The sequence below is a fragment of the Chiloscyllium plagiosum genome, chromosome 12 (assembly GCF_004010195.1).
Source record: "Chiloscyllium plagiosum isolate BGI_BamShark_2017 chromosome 12, ASM401019v2, whole genome shotgun sequence".
Lineage (NCBI taxonomy): Eukaryota > Metazoa > Chordata > Chondrichthyes > Orectolobiformes > Hemiscylliidae > Chiloscyllium > Chiloscyllium plagiosum.
The window spans coordinates 51,592,636-51,611,826 of record NC_057721.1 but is presented as its reverse complement, the minus strand read 5'-3'; the positions used below and the strand labels follow the sequence as shown (position 1 = coordinate 51,611,826).

The 19,191-nt window shown below is 40.1% G+C and overlaps 1 protein-coding gene across 5 annotated transcripts in view; it reads left to right on the top strand.

Moving 5' to 3' along the window:
* Window positions 1-19,191, top strand: part of LOC122555254 (E3 ubiquitin-protein ligase DZIP3-like) — a 114,733-nt gene that overhangs the window by 33,409 nt on the left and 62,133 nt on the right. For 4 of the 5 annotated variants that reach the window (XM_043701056.1, XM_043701058.1, XM_043701054.1 and 1 more), the window contains exons 8-10: window positions 16,066-16,167; window positions 18,415-18,507; window positions 18,887-18,930. In XM_043701056.1, the coding sequence (XP_043556991.1) occupies window positions 16,066-16,167; window positions 18,415-18,507; window positions 18,887-18,930 (239 nt within the window). Of the gene's footprint in view, window positions 1-10,841; window positions 11,073-16,065; window positions 16,168-18,414; window positions 18,508-18,886; window positions 18,931-19,191 lie in introns of those variants that run through there. The other variant, XM_043701057.1, reaches the window with a different exon arrangement.

The following is a 19,191-nucleotide window of genomic DNA, read 5'->3' as shown; positions in this document are numbered from 1 at the left end:
TTTTGTAAACTCCAAGAACAGCAAAGTCTATTTATGGTTTAATATGTCTTTCCACTTGCTCTTTTCAGCCTTTTATAATATCCTGCTTTACAGACTTTTAACCTTCATTTATTAGCTTCAAAATTGTGCACAGTACAGTTTTTCATCCAGAGTCATATACAACACTGAAACAGACCCTTTGTTCCAACTTGTCTGTGCTGACCAGACATCCCAGTCTAACCTAGTCCCATCTGCCAGCATTTGGCCCATTTCCTTATTAACCCCATCCTATTCATGTACCCATTCAGATGTGTTTTAAATGTTGGAATTGTACCCGCTGCCACCATTTCCTCTGGCAGCTCATTCCATTCACTGCATGAAAAAGTTACCTCTTAGGTTCGTTTAAAATCTTTCCCCTCTCACCTTAGACCTATGCCATCTAATTTTGGACTTCCCCTCTGCGTATGATTTTATAAACCTCTGTAAGATCACCCCCAGCCTTCAACACACAGGGAAAAAAAACCCAACCCATTCAGTCTCTCCCTACAACTCAAACCTTCCAGTAGCAGCAATGTCCTTGTAAATATTTTCTGCACCCTTTCAAGTTTAACAACATCCTTCCTATAGAAGATGACCAGAATTTACTCCATAGTCCAAAAGTAGCTTCATCAATGTCCTGAACATGACATTCCAACTCCTATACTCAGTGCTGTGACCAATGAGGGCAAGCATGCCAAATGCCTCCTTTATCAAGGAGCTATGAACCTGTACCCCTGGGTCTCTTTGTTCAGCAACACTCCCCAGGGTCCTAACATTAACTGTCAAGAGTATGGTGCTGGAAAAGCACAGCAGATCAGGCAGTATCCGTGGAGCAGGCAAATCAACATTTCAGGCAAAAGCCCTTCAGGGAAGTCCTCATGAAGGGCTTTTGCCTGAAACATCCGACTCTCCTGCTTCTCAGATGCTGCCTGACCTGCTGTGCTTTTCCAGCATCTGCAGTCTTCACTTTCTCGTACCGTTAACTGTACATGTCCTGCCCTGATTTACCTTACCAAAATGCATTACCTCCCATTTATCTAAATTGAACTGCATCTGCCACTCCTCAACTCATTGGCCCATCTGATCAGGGTCCTGTTGTACTCTGAGATAATCTTCTTCACTGTCCACGGCTACCTATTTTGGAATCATCTGCAAATGTACTAATCATTCCTCCTATATTCCCATCCAAATCATTTATATAAATGACAAGATACAGTGGGCTCAGCACTGATTCTTGTCGCACACCGCTGGTCACAAGTCTCCAGTCCAAAAAGCAACTGTCTACTACCACCGTGTGTCTCTAACCTTTAAGCCATATTTGTATCCAATTGGCTAGCTCCCCCTGGATCCTATGTGATCTACCTTGAGTAACCAGTGTACCACGCAGAACTTTGTTGAATGCATTGCTGAATTCCATTCAAAAGTATTTGATTCAAGGAATAGTTGAGGAAAAGATTTAAGTGGCTTCACACTTAACAGGACTATCACTTCATTTCGAAAATTTGAATTAAAATTAATTTCCGTGTTTAGAATATCAGTTAGAAATGTAGGTCCTTTTTAAAGGTAAGCCACAACAGTTAGAGTTGATGGAGATGCTGTTTAAAAACTGGGCTTCTGTCCAGTGGCTTCTGCCCAGGGAAAGGATCCAGGAGGGAGAGTTGGAAACTGGTACTTTACTATATAAATATATAGATATAATAAGATCCTTTTGTAATCTCTGAAAATCCTTTGTCTATTCCAACATATGGATATATTATTTTCTCACATACTTTGGTTAACCATAGTAGAGTAAATATGTGAGAAAATAATAGAAATGAAAACATTGGGGTAGAATTTTCCACTTGTGGCTTGCGTCGTCACAAGAAAGTTGAGAAAATATGACAAGAATGGAAAAAAAATCAGAATGTCAATAATATGTTTTGCAATTGTTGCCCCCCCACCCCCATATTCATTTCAGAAGTCACACAACACCAAGTTATAGTTCCAGCAGGTTTACCCTGATGTCATGTGCCTTCTGACTTAGTCCACCTCAGTTGAACACAGGCATCTCCATATTCTGGTTACAAATTCATGATCTCAGTATTGAACACCGCCTAAATTATTCCCCAAAAAATTGCATTTCATTATTAATCCAGCTCACTTGTCCACCACTTCAAATTCACCTCTCCTTCCTGAAAAAAATAGATTATGCAAATTCAGAGCATGTACCTGGAGATGGAGAGCTTTCCACTTGCTGTCCCCACAATCACCCATCACTATCTTCACAACAGTGTCACTGCATACTTCATAATCACCATGTGGGAAGAAGGTCCTGCAGTCAGCATTACAGTGAGGCAATCTGGGAAGGGTGTCCTGCAGTGAACATCACAGTGAAGCAATCTGTTCATGTTAGAAAACAAGAGTTCATTGGCCGAAGTATTGAATTTTGGAAGATTAGCTGAGGAGTTGGGGAGATTACTTACTTGAGTTGGAGATATAACGAGATTGGTGAAGCAGCAGCGCGGAGGAGGGTTATATAAATAATGGCAAGACCCGAGGCCTAAGTCACGTACCTTGGGAGCCAGGGAGGTAGTGGGACCTGTGAGGGAGCAGTGTGGAGCAGAATTATATAAATTGTGTCCAAGGCTCAAGGCCTACATCACTGAAATTGGGAATCGGTGAAGGCAGTGGGATGTGTGAGGGGGCTTCTCAGGGGATTGCAGTAAAAGACTTACAGACCAGTTAACCTAACATTGGTAGTGGGGCAATTCTAGAGTCTACTATAAAAGCATTAACAGGATTAGACAAAGCCATGTGGGGTTTGTGAAAGGCAAATCATGCTTAACAGATATACTGTTGTTTTTCTGAGGGTGAATTCAGTAGATTAGATAAATGAGAACCAGTGGATGTGGTGTATTTAGATTTTGGTAAGGTCCTTCTGTGCTGATTTAGAGTCATAGATTTAGACCCTTAGGTCCAACTTGTCCATGCCGACCAAGTTTCCCAAACTAAACTCGTCCTATTTCCCTGCATTTGGTCCATATCTCTCTTAAACCTTTCCTATTCATGTACTTTAAAATGTCTTTTAAATGTTGTATCTGTACTTGCATCTACCACTTCCTCTGGCAGTTCATTCGACATACAAACCACCCTCTGTGAAAAAGTTGCCCCTTGGGTCCTTTTCAAATCTTTCTCCGATTACTTGTGTGTCTCACTTTTTAGTGCACAATATCTTCATTGTTCAATTAGAGGCTGCGAACCTCTCTGGCTTACATAGCTTGTTAACACAAGGTGAGACAAGCAGTAAGTTGTGGTAGGGAGCACTGAACAACCAAAGGGATGGACATGTTGCTGTACAGTAACATGTGCCAGTAGCTTTATGTGGAAAACACACTGGCTGTGCTTCAAACCATAGACTATTTGTGAAAGTCTGAGGAGACAAATCCTTAGTGGTGTAAAGGGGGCCTACAGTAAGTCAGGGAGTGGTGCCACAATCAGTCAAGGGGTTTGTCTGATTGCAGTCCAGATGGTCAGTCAGTCACTTGGGGTAGGGGATTTAGATCAGGGGTTTATCAGAGGCCAGCTAATGGAGTCCTGGGGAAAGTGGGGCACCTAAGGTTGGGATGGATTTCATTGCACTGGATTAGTGAGGGAATGAATGCAGTGATGGGGGCAATTCTATATCGATGATTAGGAGCTCATTAGTCATTCATAAACTGTCTCACAGGTCTTGATTACTCTGGCCCTTACATCGAGAGGACCATCAAACGCCGGTGAATTTACAATGCTGTGGGGGTAAAGTGAGCATGTCAGTGCTAATATGAAGAACTCAACTAAAATGGGGAGGCTGTAAGGACAGAGGGGCACAGGGACAGCAACAGGCAAGGGAACATGAAGGGTGGGGAATGACCATTTTCTATCTTGGGTGGAACCTGCAACTCACTGAAAAGAATACTTAAGGTGGAACCTTGCAATGTCAGATCAAAAGTCAATGCACAATAACTGCTCAAAATAACAGACATCTTATGCAAAGTGGGTAGGGTAAGTTACTGTTTTTATTTTAAGAGCTGAGTAAAATCCTTTGGAATTACATTTCCTATTAGGAGCAACCCATCTAGCTTCAATTTGGACTTAATCGGCAGGATGTCTAGATTAAAGTGGTGCTGGAAAAGCCCTTCAGTCGGCAGGATGTGCATGGTCAAGAATGCACAATCCATATCTTCAAGCAACCAGAAATATCACATGGCACACACTAATTCCTTCCTGGTCATGTGTACAAAGCATCTGCAATCAGACAAAATTTTGGCTGTGCAAAGTACAATTGGTCAATGTCATGTTCTCAGAGCTCCTTTATATAGGTAAGACAAAGACCCCCTTGCAGAGCCTCCATACTGTATAATGTGAGGCTGTATTATGATAGGTGTAAGGTTTGAGGATTCCTTTCAATAAACTAGATGGTTTTGTTCTATCCTTCCCCACAGATTATCATGGATTTCACATCAAGGATTCCTGACATTGGAAGCTATCTGAAATGAAAGACTCAGTAGTTTGTGAGAGATGAGCAATACTTGGCCATTACAAATTCTTTCATCCATGGGATATAGAAACATAGAAACTAGGAGCAGGAGTCAGCCATTCAGTCTTTTTAGCCTTCTCTGCTTTTTGTTGTAATTATTGCTGATCATCCGATTCAACAACCTTTTCCTGCTTTTTCTCCATATCCTTAGATCCCTTTAACTCCAAGTGCTATATCCAACTTCTCCTTAGAAACATGGAAAATAGATGCAGGAGAAGGCCAGTGTTTTTGCCTTGACTGTATTCTGTGGTAGCGAATTCCACAGGCTCATCACACTCCCAGTTGCGGAAATCTCTCCTCCTCAGTCTTAAATAGTTTATCCTGAATCCTTAGACTATAGCCTGGTTCTGGGACTCCCCAACTACCGCAAGCTTCATTTCTGCATCTACCCTGTCCAGTCCTCTTACAATTTTATAGGTTTCTGTGAGATCCCACTTCATCCTTCTGAATTCCAGTGTATATATATTCCTAACTGATTTAATCTTTCCTTATGCGTCAGTCTTGCCATTCCGGAAACCTATTTGGTAAACCCTTCGCTTCACTCCCTCTGTGGCAAGAACGTTCTTCCTCAGACCAAAACTGCACACAATATTCCGAGTGTGGTCTCACGAATGCACAGCAAATTTCAACAAGACATCCCTGCTTCTGTACTTGAATCCTCTTACTATAATGGCCAACAGACTATTTGCTGCCTTTACTGCCTGCTGCACGTACATGCTTTCCTACACCATCTGATGCACATGACCCTCTCTGAATTTACAGCCATATCTAAAGAGTTTGTTCATGTCTCACATAGATTTGATTTAATCCGGTTTGAAAATAAAAAAGAAACTACAACAGTTAAATTCCTGCAGTTAGTCATGTTGTCCCAACTTGTAATACTAAGCAACTAATACTAAACACCATTTCAGAAACCGCTTCACAACCTATAATGGTGGTGGTGGTGGTAGAAAAATGCAGCTGAACCATGCTATGGTTCGAAAAGAATGTACACTGGTTAGCAAGGTTAGGTCACATGGAATACAGCGGGAACTAACCATTTGGATACAGACTGGCTTGAAGGTAGAAGAGGGTGGTGGTGGAGAGTTGTCTTTCAGACTGGAGACTTGTGACCAGTGGTGTGTCACGAGGACCAGTGCTGGACTTGGACGTGAACATTAGTAGTATAGTTAGTAAGTTTGCAAATGACTAAAATTGGAGGTGTATTGGACAGCAAAGAAGGTTACCTCCAATTACAAAGGGATCGTGATCAGATGGGCAAGGAGTGGCAGGCAGAGTTTAATTTAGAAAAATGTGAGGTGCTGAATTTTGGAAAGGCAAATCAGTGCAGGTCTTATACACTTAATGATAAGGTCCTGGGGAGTGTTGCTGAACAAAGAGACCTTGGTGTGGAGGTTCATAGCTCCTTGAAAGTGGAATCGCAGGTAGATAGGATAGTGAAGAAGGCCTTTGATATTCATTCTTTTATTGTTCAGAGCATTGAGTATAAGAGTTGGGAGGTCATGCTGCAGCTGTACAGGACATTGGTTAGGCCACTGTTGGAATATTGTGTGCAATTCTGGTCTCAGTCCTATGTGATAATCTCTCCAACATTGTCCTGTACAGGGCAAAGGAGGAACCTGTCAAAACGTTGCAGTAAAAGTTGTGTGTGTGTGTGTACTATTTTATGACTTGCACCCCAAAGGAAGTAGTAGTCTTACTGTTGGTGTCCAGTCCGGCTGCCCTGGGGAGATGGGGCGGGAGCGGATCCTTGTCTCCTGAATGGGGAGCGGATTTAGCAAGTGCTTGCTGTGTCAATCCCAGAGGAGTTTCAGCAGTGCTGCAGATCCCTTATACACAAATGTCTGCCTGCTCAGAAACAAACCCTGAGACAGAGAGATGGAGCAAAGCAAGCAGAGCAGGGAAAAAGGAAACTTCAGAAAATCCGAGCCCCAGTGGAGAGGCATTGAATCAAGTAACCATATAATCAAATATCCAAACAAAATAGGGCCCACCCATCTCGTTCGGATAATTGAGATTCCTCTGTATTTGGAAGTACTAGCTTTCGGAGCACTGCTTCATCTGGTGGTTGTGGAGTATAAGATCACAGTATGCAGAATTTATAGCAAAAGTTTATAATGTGATAACTGAAATTATATATTGAAAAAGACCTAGATTGTTTAAGTCTCTCATCTTTTAGAATGACCATGTTGGTTTTAGTTGTTTCTTATGTAAATAGTAAAACTTTTTAAAAAGTTACATTCTCAAGTGAACTTTAACAATTGGTGTCATGTTGGCCCAGATAATGCATTTAAGGTGTGAGCTGCCCTATGTGAGACTGTCTGTGCCACAATGGTCAGACTGATTCTAATCTAAAAAATGCATTTACAGAATCTTACATGGATTCACACAGTTTTTGAGCAAAGTGAAATTGATTCTGCAAATACAAATTCACCCCACAAACATAAATGTGAATGTTGGACTATAATCTGGTGTTGTGATTTTTTAGGAGAAAGTTAGGACTGCAGATGCTGGAGATCAGAGCTGAAAAATGTGTTGCTGGAAAAGCGCAGGCAGCATCCAAGGAGCAGGAGAATCGACGTTTCGGGCATAAGCCCTTCTTCAGGAATTTTTGTGATTTTTTTTTTAACTTTGTACACTCCAGTCCAACACCGGTATCTCCAAAGCATAAAAAGGGAAATGCAAGGCAGAGAAAGTAATTGTCCGAGAAGGATTTCTGGCCAGTGAATGTTTTGATGTCAGATTTAAATAACCCTTGTGAAATTTTTGCTATCAAAGAAAATAGTAAGAATTAAAAGCTTCTGAAAACTAGCTGTTGGAAGAAGATTAACACAGGATGTGAGAAATCTATGTACAAAGAAGATTGCAAACTGAGCAATCTCAATGTAAGAAGATAAAATCAGAGAGATAGGGTGTATACAAGTCCCAGGTTATGAATGAGTTCCATTCTTTCTGCTGTTCGTAAATCGAATTTGTGTGTAAATTGGAACAGGTTCAGGTGAATTAGTCCGCCCATTCATTAGGATGAAACATTGTACGTAATTCGGATTTTTAAAAAATAATTTTTAATTAGGAGATGCCAAGGGTCGGTTCATAAGTACGGGATTTTTGTGAGTCAAGCGTTTGTAACCCTGGGACTTCCTGTACTTAATTGGCTGATGACTAAGTAAAACGGTGACAAAAGTGATAAGAGGAAGTTGCAAATGGAGTAATGACAACTAGCATAGTAGGGGAAATCAAAACCGGTTTGAAAATAGTGTCTAGAATCATGAAAACGTTACAGCATGAAATTCCCTTGCTTTATTTACCCTGGTGAAACGCTTAACCTGGATGAAATTGTATTTGGTACTTCTCCACCCTTCACCCAAACCATTGATACCATCCCAAAGTCAAGTTGCATCCACTTCACAATCAACTATCCAATATATATGTAATGTACAAATTTCCCAACCATGCCTCCAACATGTATGTCTAAATCATAAATTTAAATCACATCAGCAAGGGAGCAAAACTGAGCCAAGTGAAACATCAGTGGAAACCACTTTCCACTAACAAAAGCATTCCTTTTGCTCCCCTGTCACTGAGCCAATTTTGGGTTCAATGTACCACATTTCCCTGTATTAAATTGGTTTTAATTTTTTTGGACCCATCTTTCATTTGGGATTGTGTGAAATACCTTACCAAAATCCTTGCACTGCCCTAAACAATCCTCTTTTTGTTACTTTCTGAAATAAATGCAATAGGAATGCATATAGCATGACCTTTCCTGAACAAAGCCATGCTATAGATGCCTTGTTAATCTGTGCATTTCGAACTATCAGTTAATCCCATCTCATGATTTGGATAAGACTTTAGGAGGATGGTTTATTAACCATGTTTGCAGTTGACACCAAAATTGGTGATATGGTCAGCAGTGAAAAAGGATGAGGTCTTGATCAATTGGGCCAATGGGCTGAGGAGTGGCAGATGGAGTTTAATTTGGATAAATGTGAGATATAAGAATTTTAGTAGAACAAACAAGGGCAGGACTTCTGTAGAGAATAGTAGGACCCCGGGTAATGTTATTGAGTGGAGAGACCTAAGGATTCGGATATGTAGTTCTTTGAACGTTGTGTCACATGTACACGGTTAAGAAGGCATTTAGCATGCTTGCCTTCATTGCTCACACCTTTGCATATCGGAATTGGGACGTCGAGTTGAAGTTGTACACGATGTTGGTGAGGTCACTTCTGTAGTACTGTGTACAATTCTGGTCGCTCTACTAGAGGAAAGATATTATTAAATTGGAGAGGGTTCAGAAAAGCCTTCCAAAAATGTTGCTGGAAATGAAGGGTTTGAGTTATGGGGAGAGGCTGGGACTTCTTTCACTGGAGTGTAGGAAGTTGAGGGGTTACCCTGTAGAGGTTTATAAAATCATAAGGGCATAGATAAGGTGAATAGCAAAAAATTCTTTTCCTAGGCCAGGCCTCAGGGGAATTCAAGACTCGGGGACATTTTTTTTAGGTGAGAGGAGAATGTTTTAAAAGGGACCTGAAGAACAACTTTTTCACATTGAGGGTGATTTGTATGTGGAATGAACTGCCAGAGGAAGTGGTGGATGCAGGTACAGTTACATTTAACAGACATTTGGGTAGTTACAAGAATAAGAGAAGTTTATAAAGGGATATGGGCTAAATGCATGCAAGTAGAACCAGTTTAGTTTGGGAAACCTGGTTGGCATGGACAAGTTGGATCGAAGGGTCTGTTCCCATGCTCTACGACTCTGACAGTGATAACTCTGGTAATCTGAGTTCAGATTGATTGGCCTATAATTATTTGGTCTATGTCTAGCACCCTTTTTGAATAAGATACAACGCTTGCAGGACTTTGGTACCTCGCCTCTACCTAGTGAGGATTGGAAAATGATTCACAGAGCATCCACTATTTTGTCCCTGGTTTGTTTAAACAATTCATCCAGCCCTGGTGATTATTCATCTTCAAGGAGGTCAGTCCCTTCAGTACATCCCCTTTCTCATTTTGCTTATTTTATATAATATTTCACGCTCCTCTAATTAGAATGTCTGCATCATCCCCTTCCATTGTAAACACAGCGACAATACATCCATGCATAAATTACCATGTAGTTCTCTGATAGGCCTACCTTTTTTCTTGGTCATCTTGTGCTCATAATATTAAATCATCTTTGGATTTTTCTTAATTTTATTGGCCAATATTTTTTTCTGATTCTTTGACTTCCTAATTTCCTTTCTCATTTCACCCCCGCTGTTTCTGTGCTTCAGTATGCTTTGTAAAGTATTACATTTTTGAGATTGTCATAAGCTCTGTTCTTCTTTATTTCATCCTGTATACTTGTGGATAGCCAGTGAACTCTATATTTGGTAGTACCATCCTTTTTCTTTGTGAGGACATGTATACACTGTGTCTGTAGAATCTCAATTTGAATGCCTGTCATGATTTGCCACTGCTTTTTCTTTAAGTAACTGCAGCCAGTCCACTTTTGCCAAATTATCCGTCAGCTTTGCAAAGTTTGCCTTCTCCTGATATAGACTTTTATAGCTGTTCGATCTCTCTCTCTTTCCATATGATACAAAACTCTAACTGTATTGTGATCAGTTAGAGTTAAGGTAATTACAAGGGCATGAGAGAGGAATTTAGAAAATTAGACAATAGACAATAGGCGCAGGAGTAGGCCATTCAGCCCTTCAAGCCTGCACCGCCATTCAATATGATCATGGCTGATCATTCCTAATCAATATCCTGTTCCTGCCTTATCTCCATAACCCTTGATTCCACTATCTTTGAGAGCTCTATCCAACTCTTTCTTAAATGAATCCAGAAACTGGGCCTCCACTGCCCTCTGGGGCAGAGCATCCCACACAGCCACCACTCTCTGGGTGAAGAAGCTTCTCCTCATCTCTGTCCTAAATGGCCTACCCCATATTTTTAAGCTGTGTCCTCTGGTTCAGCACTCACCCATCAGCGGAAACATGTTTCCTGCCTCCAGAGTGCCCAATCCTTTAATAATCTTATATGTCTCAATCAGGTCCCCTCTCAGTCTTCTAAACTCAAGGGTACACAAGCCCAGTCGCTCCAGTCTTTCAGCATAAGGTAGCCTTCATTGACTGGTGTACAAGAACACCCAGATCTCTCTGTACTGCCCCTTTACCTAAATTGATTCCATTTAGGTATTAATCTGCCTTCCTGTTCTTATTGACTTGAAGCAGAGCCTAGTGGAGAAGACAGTAGAGCAACAATGGTAGGAGTTTCTGGGTGTAATTAAGGACACAGTACAGAGGCTCATCCCAAAGAAAAGAAAGAGTTATCTGGGGGGAATTGGACAGCTATGGCTGACAAAGGAAGTCAGGAAATATATCACAGAAAAAAAAGAGAGCCTAGAAAGTGGCCAAGAGGACTGGGAAATCAGAAGATTGGGAAGACTACAAAAACAAGCAGAGGATAACAAAGAGCGAAACAAAGAAAGAGAGGATCAAATATGAAGGTAAACTAGCCAGTAATATTAGAAACGATCGTAAAAGTTTCTTTTAATACATAAGAAACAAATTGGAGGCATAAGTAGAAATTGGGCTGCTCCAAATTGATGCAGCAAGACCCGTGCTGGGAGATAAGGAAACAACTGAAGCACTTAATAAATACTTTGTCAGTCTTCACAATGGAAGACATGAGTAATATCCCAACAATTGAGAGTCAAGGGCAGAGTTGAGTATGGTAGCCATTATAATAGAAAAAGTGCTAGAAAAGCTAAAAGGTCTAAAAATTGATAAATCTCCTGGCCCAATGGGCTGCGTCCTAGAGTTCTGAGGGAGGTGGCTGAAGAAATAGCGGAGACGTTGGTTGTAATCTTCCAAAAATCACTGGAGTCAGAGAAAGTCCCATATGATTGGAAAATCACTGTTGTAACCCCCTTGTTCAAGAAAGGATCATGACAAAAGATGGAAAATTATACGCTGATCAGCCTAACCTTGGTTGTAGGTAAAATTATAGAATCCATTGTTAAGGATGCTCCGATTAGAACAAGTCAGCATGGATTTAGTAAGGGGAGGTTGTGCCTGACAAACCTGTTAGAATTCTTTGAAGTAGGTTAGACCAGGGAAACCCTGTGGATGTTATCTACCTAGACTGGATGTAGGTTTGCTTGCTAAGCTAGAAGGTTTATTTCCAGATGTTTCGTCACCCTACTAGGTAACATCTTCAGTGGGCCTCAGGTGAAGCACTGCTGATAAGTCCTGCTTTCTATTTATATGTTTGGGTTTCTTTGGGTTGGTGATGTCATTTCCTGTGGTGAAGTCACTTCCTGTTCCTTTTCTCCAGGGTTGGTAAATGGGGTCTAACTCGATGTGTTTGTTGATAGAGTTCCAGTTGGAATGTCATGCTTCTAGGAATTCTCGTGTGTGTCTTTGTTTGGCTTGTCGTAGGATGGATGTGTTGTCCCAGTCGAAGTGGTGTCCTTCCTCAACCGTATGTAAGGATACTAGTGAGAGAGGGTCATGTCTTTTTGTGGCTAGTTAGTGTTCATGTATCCTGGTGGCTAGTTTATGCCTGTTTGTCCAATGTAGTGTTTTTTATAGTCCTTGCACAGTATTTTGTAAATGACATTTAGTTTTGCTTGTTTGATAAGGCGCCTCACGGGAGGCTGCTGAATAAAGTGAGGGCCCATGATGTTCGAGGTGAGCTACTGGCATGGATTGAGGATAGGCTGTCAGCAGGCAGCGAGTTGGGATAAAAAGATTATTTTTCAGAGTGGCAGCCAGTGACAAGTGGTGTCCCGCAGGGTTCGGTGTTGGGGCCACAGCTGGTCACTTTATATATTAATGATCTGGATGAAGGGACTGGGGGCATTCTGGTGAAATTTGTCGTGATATGAAGTTAGGCGGACAGGCAGGTGGTTCTGAGGAGGTGGGGAGGCTGAAGAAAGATTGAGACAGTTTAGGAGAGTGGTCCAAGAAATGGCTGATGAAATTCAGTGTGGGCCAATGCAAGGTCTTGCATTTCAGAAAAAAGAATACCGACATGGACTATTTTCTAAATGGTGAGAAAATTCATAAAGCCAAAGTACAAAGGGATTTGGGAGTGCTAGTCCAGTAATCTCTAAAGGTTGACTTGCATGTTGTCATTTATCTCAAGAGGGTTGGAATGTAAAAGCACCGATGTGCTACTGAGACTTTATAAAGCTTTAGTTAGGCCCCATTTAGAATATTATGTCCAGTCTTGGGCCCCACACCTCAGGAAGGACATATTGACACTGGAGCGTTTCCAGCAGAGATTCACACAGATGATCCCTGGAATGATAGGCCTAACATATGACGAACGGCTGAGGATCCTAGGATTGTATTCCTTCGAGTTTAGAAGGTTGAGGGGTGATCTAATAGAAACTTACAAGATAATGCATGGCTTAGAAAAGGTGGACGCTGGGAATTTGTTTCCGTCAGGCGGGTGTAGTAGGACACGTGGGCATAGCCTTAGAATTAGAGGGGGTCAATTTAAAACAGAAATGAGGAGACTTTTTCTTTAGCTAGAGAGTGATGGGATTGTGGAATTCATTGCCTTGGAGCGTAGTGGAGGCTGGGATATTAAATGTCTTCAAGGCAGAGATTGGTAAATTCTTAATCTTGCAAGGAATTAAGGAATACGGGGAGAGTGTGGATAAGTGGGGTTGAAATGCCCATCAGCTATGATTGAATGGCAGAGTGAATTTGATGAGCTTAATGGCCTTACTTCCATTCCTATGTCTTATGGTCTTACTGCTTCACCCACCTGCCCAGCTTCTTTTCCGAAGACTAAATCCAGAATTGCACACTCTGCCTTGTTGTGTGCCGGCAAAAACAAAATTCTCTTGAATGCAGTCAAGAATTTGTATCCCCCATACCTTTACACTGTTCGTATACCAGTTGGTAATTTGAGTAGTTAAAATCCCCAAATATTATTACCCTACTATTTTTGAACTCTGGGATTTGCCAAATATTTGTTCCACTGATTCTCTCCCGCCATTTGGGTATCTTTAAATAAATGTGAGCAGTATAGCTGCCCTTCTCTTTGTTTCTCATGTGGCTTACATGGCCTCATTTGATGCTTCATTTAGTTCGTCTTCCTACTTACAGCTGTAATTGATTCTTTAACCAATAATATACGCCTTTGTTTTTATCCCCGTCTTTCAGCCTGGAAATTCTCTGTATAGGGGTGTTGAGACTCTTTTGCCTTTCTTTGAACCAAGTTTCCATTATACTATTATTGTGTTATCAAACAGTCATGTGTCTGTCTATGTCCTCAGCTCATTGGTTTTAGTAGGACCAGATGAGATATCAGTGGCAGTACAGCCCTGTATAGCTGAGTAAGGGGCCCAAGTCCTGAATAAGCTATTGAATTATTGTACAAGAGAAAAACTCAAGGTTATGGAGGCAAATCAATTTTATACAGTTTTTCAAATGAAGGAGGGACAGTGAAGTTTGCAAAACCTAATGAGAAATTGAGCATCTAAAGTTTGAGTGAGAATCATAGACCGGTGACTGAGAAAAAAAGTGGGAATTAATGAATGCCAATTTGGATTAATGCCCAGATGAAGCAATTTTTTTTTTTGGTTTTGAGGCAAGTTGTGAAGAAATATCAGGAAGAGCAATGCAACATGAAGATTTTTTGAGAGTGAGAGCTTCAAAGCCAAAGCTGGATTATATCAAAGTTCGGTACTGAGCTGCTTCATCTGTTTGATTGCCATGTATGTATTAACTGAGCAAATTTGACAGGGAGTGCTGTGGTCAACTGTATTTGCAGACTGGCTTGAGCCATATAATGGTGATGATGAGAACATGACTGAGTGTATGGAGAACTGGAAAAGTACACTTGGAAGACATGGATATGAAGATCAGTAGGCCAAAGGTCCAACTGATGAATTGATCAGTTTGAGCCAAAGGAAGAGGATCACATTGAAGACACAAAGTTTATGGATGAAGACTTGAGAAAATGTCTATTTTGAAGTACCTGGAGTTGGTGGTGAAACATAGAAATGGAAATTAAGAATTAGACCTGCTCTGTTGTTGTAATCAGAAGAAATGCAGTGGGTTGTTACGTGAGAGAAAAGTATCACTGAAACTGAAAGGAGAATCTACAAGGTAATTTGAGACTGTCCTGGTTATATGTGCAGACTGAATGCTAATGAGAAGTGGACGCTAAGATGGAAATGTGGCGTAACACGAAAGGACATTCGGGTCAGTGAAGATTATGGGAGCATCAAAGAAAGTCACCAAGAAAAGATTGAAATTGTTTGAACATTTGTTCAGAGAGAAAAAATGTGGAGATGTAGATGGAGATAGAGCTGCCAGGAATAAGGAAAAAATGAAGGTCGTAGATGAGCTGGAAGTATATGGTGAGAGACTTAATTGCAGAAGATCGGAAGAGGTTTGGCCTGATAATGTACATCTGATAGTATACAAGTGTAAAAGATCCCTTAGGAAACAGTGACCTTAAAATGGAAGAAGTTGGCATTCAGTTTGAATGCAAGAAACTTTAATCAGAAACAACTATACTCAACTTTAATACATTTTAATTACAAAAGAGTAAGGATAGAATTGGCAGGAGTGGATTGGCAAAGAAGTTGACCAGAAAAGTTGGTTGAGGAGCAATGACAAACATTTAAGAAAATGGTTCAATACTTGCAGCAAAGTTATATCCCAGTGAGGAAGAAGGATTCTTGGAAGCAGATAAGCCAACTATGGTTAACTATGGAATAAGGGTAGTATTAACTTGAAAGAAAAAGACATACAATATGGCAATGATCAGTGGTAAGCCAGAGGATTGGAAAAGTTTAAACACTAACAAAATATGACCAAAAAATAGTAAATGAGAAGAAAATAAACTGTACGGTTAAACAAGCAAGTAATATACAAACAGACAGCAAGGCTTTCTTTAAACATGTTAGAAGGAAGAGAGACCAAAGTGAACACAGTTCCATTCAAGAACAAGACTTAGAAAAACTAATGAGGAGCCAGGAAATGGCAGAGGAGTTACATAAGTATGTTGCATCAATCTTCATGATAGAGGACACTAATAACATTCCAGATATACTAAATAATAAAGGGGCAGAGAAGGAGAGGAAATAAATGCAACAACTCAGTGGACTGAATGGCTTACTTCTGCTAATAAAGCTTATGGTATTATGCTCTTGCACTAAGATCCATGTACAGTAAAGGTTGAAGCAAAGCTGAAGGAAATTCTGCTTATTATTGAGCCTTGGTTTGGGTGGCTATCAATAGAAAGCATTCAATGTCTATGCAATTTTAACAGAATCCTTATCCATTCTCCTGTTTACTCTTATCCTTCAATATTAGTTTCCTTCAAGTTCAACAGTTCAGCAAGTTTAACAAAATGTTTTGTTAACGACTTCCTTTTTTTCTCTGAATTCTATCGAAAATACAAGAAGAAATATTTATTTTTATATCTGTGCAATTTCACACAGCTATGCATGTCACCTTGTCTCATTTCAGGGCTATGTAGAACTTTCCTGTGATTCTTATTGCTTGACATCATATCACCTTACTTGCTGGAAAGGGTTAAAGGATTCTCTGTATCATGGGAAATCTAATCAGGTAAGAAGTATTTTTCCCTCTATTTATTTTATCTATTTTAACAGCTAGAGGGCAGGAAATACATGCCACCACTAAATTAAATGTTGCTGTTGTCCACAGATTTTGGTGTCTCGGAATCACAGAAGCATTATGGCATAGGAGGCCAATTGGCACATTGTGCCTGCACCGACTTGTTAAATGATTGCCTAGTGCCAGTCCCATGCTTTCTTCCCTCTACCTTTGTATGTTACTTTTATCCAAATGATCATTCAATGGCCTCAGGAATGTCTGAACTGAATGTGCCTCCCTACACAGCCAGTGCATTCCATACCCTAACTACTCAGTGAAAATGCTTATCCTCACTTCACTTTTTTGCTTCTTTTGCAGATCATTTTAAACCTGTGCTCTTGTCACAGTCCCTTTTTATGAGTAGGAACAGATTCCATCATATCTACTCTATCCAGTCACTTATAATTTTGAAAACTTCTATCAAGACCCCTCTTAGTCATCTTATTTCCAAGGACAATCTCAACAATCCCAGCTTCTTCAATCTATCCTTATATTTCTCATCCCTGAAACCATTCTTCTAAACAGCCTCTGTAAACTCTCCAATACGTTTGCATCATTGTACACCATACTCTAGCTGAGGTCTAAAAGTGTCTGATACAAGTTCAGCATCCCCTCTTCGCTCTTGTACTCTATGGTCCGATTAATAAAGCCAAGGATCCCTTTATTCTTTATTTGATGCTCTGTTTATTGCTCCTGCCACATTCAGTGATCTCTGTGCAGATATCTCCCAGTTCTTCTGCTTCTCCAATTCTTTAGAATTATACCCCTATTTTGTATTGTCTTTTGATGTTCTTCCCATGAAAATATATCACCTCACACTCCTGTACATTGCAACTCATCTGCCACCTATCCAACCACTCCAACTTGTCGATGGCCTTCTGAAGTTCTACTTCTACTGTCCTGAAAGATAAAGAGCTAGATTTTTTTTTTACCAAGGGAGGAAGATAGAGTCCTGACATTTCCCACTTATAGACCTGTCTAAATTTGAAGTATCCTGTTAAACATTGGTGGTGGGTGAGCATAATAGATTCTATCCTGCCAATCAGAAAGCAAATCATTGGCAATTTTGAGGATAGGTGAGTGTCAAGGCAGCATGATTCCTGATAAAGAGCTTACGCTCAAAACGTTGAATCTCCTGCTCCTCGGATGCTGCCTGACCGGTTGTGCTGTTCCAGCACCACACTCTTTGACTCAGCATCATTAGGAAGTCTACCTATGTTCCCTGGGACTTTATTCCAGTTGTTTTAAAAGTTGTTAGGCCCTCTAGTCCTTATTCCCCAATCTCCATACCATCTCCATGTTAACTCATGCCCCCTCATACCCCTGTGCAGACATTGCCCCCACTCACCTACATATCACGTCAAACCTCTCATGTTATTTCCAAAATCATCATATATGTAGTAGGCCTCAGGAACCACCTCTTTATGTAAAAAAAACTTCCAGCAATATAATAATTTTTTATTCATGTATATTTGATAGTGAAAAGAAACTCCTATTCATCAAAGCTTTTAAACCTCTTAATACTATAAAAACAAACACACCTCTGTTGAGTAGCCACATCAAAGACAGCTAATCCTCAAGATCCTCTCCAAACTATTAACTAAGCTGTGAACTCAGAGCTCTTTGCTGTGATATCTGCTTTTAAACCTTTGGAAATTCAACCAGGCATTTCTAATTATAACAATAGCTCTCCGGAGAAATGTCATCGAGGAACTCTGGTGAAAATGTGAAACAAATGGTTATATTCTTTCTTACATTATATAATCTGTCAATAAAGAGTCTTTCTTTTGTCTTACTGACAGCTCCTTTTTCAATGTTCAAAGTGCAAAATTTAAAAACAAACATACTGTGACCCTTTACATAGATCTTGGCTGCCCTTCAAGGATATGTGCACTGGTTGCATTAATTTGTGACTTCCCCACTGCTGATTAAGTTGCTGGAAAAGCCAAAACAGAGCCTGTTTGAACTCCGCTGTAAATGCAAATATCCCTGCTAAGTTCACACTTCACAACTGTTTGAATTATAACTTTCCCCCATCTGCAAAAATGGAATCTGCCAGAAATGGGAGCTGGATTTTCGAATCCACGTTCCACCAGATTTTTGAAGTTTTGCATGTCTGAAAATCAGACCTCCAGTTTTAATTTGCATTTGCCTTGACTTCAAAAATAAAAATGGTTTTATTTATTTTATGTATTTTAGGATTTCTGTTCAATGAAATGTCTGAACAGTGATTGTAAAGGTCTGATCATAAAATGTGTAATTCACAATGCTTCAGGAATTGCACAGACTGAGGTAAGAATTAGACTGTTAAAGGATTCTATGATTCTATGTTAGGGTAAGATTAGTGAGCTTAGAATATTGCCATCAAATCCCTGATGCCTAGCATCATAGGTGATATAGCTGGAATACAGTCTATTTCTGATTCTAGTTAGATAATGAATTTGAACTCTACATTAAATTTATAGTTTAAGTCTGAGTTCACTGTTTGATATTTTATTTTGTATTATTAATTTTGATCTGCATTATTTAAATAATCTGTTTTGCCCAAAATTAGTGCGATTTCTAAATTGTGCAATCTATTCAGGTTTTGAGCTGCTTAATTCTACCTCCTTAATTTATGCCTTTTTTTAATCTTGTGAATTGCTTTAACTTTAAAATGTTTCTTTTGCAGTTTGAAATAAAAAATTCAGATCTGTCATCACGAATTTCAACTATGTAAGTGTTTTAAAAGAATAAACTGCATTTGTTAACTGCATTGCATTTGTGTTACTGCATTAGTATAATTAAATGCATTCAAATTGAGAAAGCAGCTTGAATATTCAGAAAAATTATCAGAAAGATAGTTGATGGAATGAAGTTTGTGGGGAAGTAGTAAAGCAATAGGTTCGGAGGAAGAACTAAAGGAGATAGCTGTGCAGGATGTAGGACAAAGTGTGAGTCAGGCAGGGTATAGAGGTAGGGGGAATGCATAGAAAC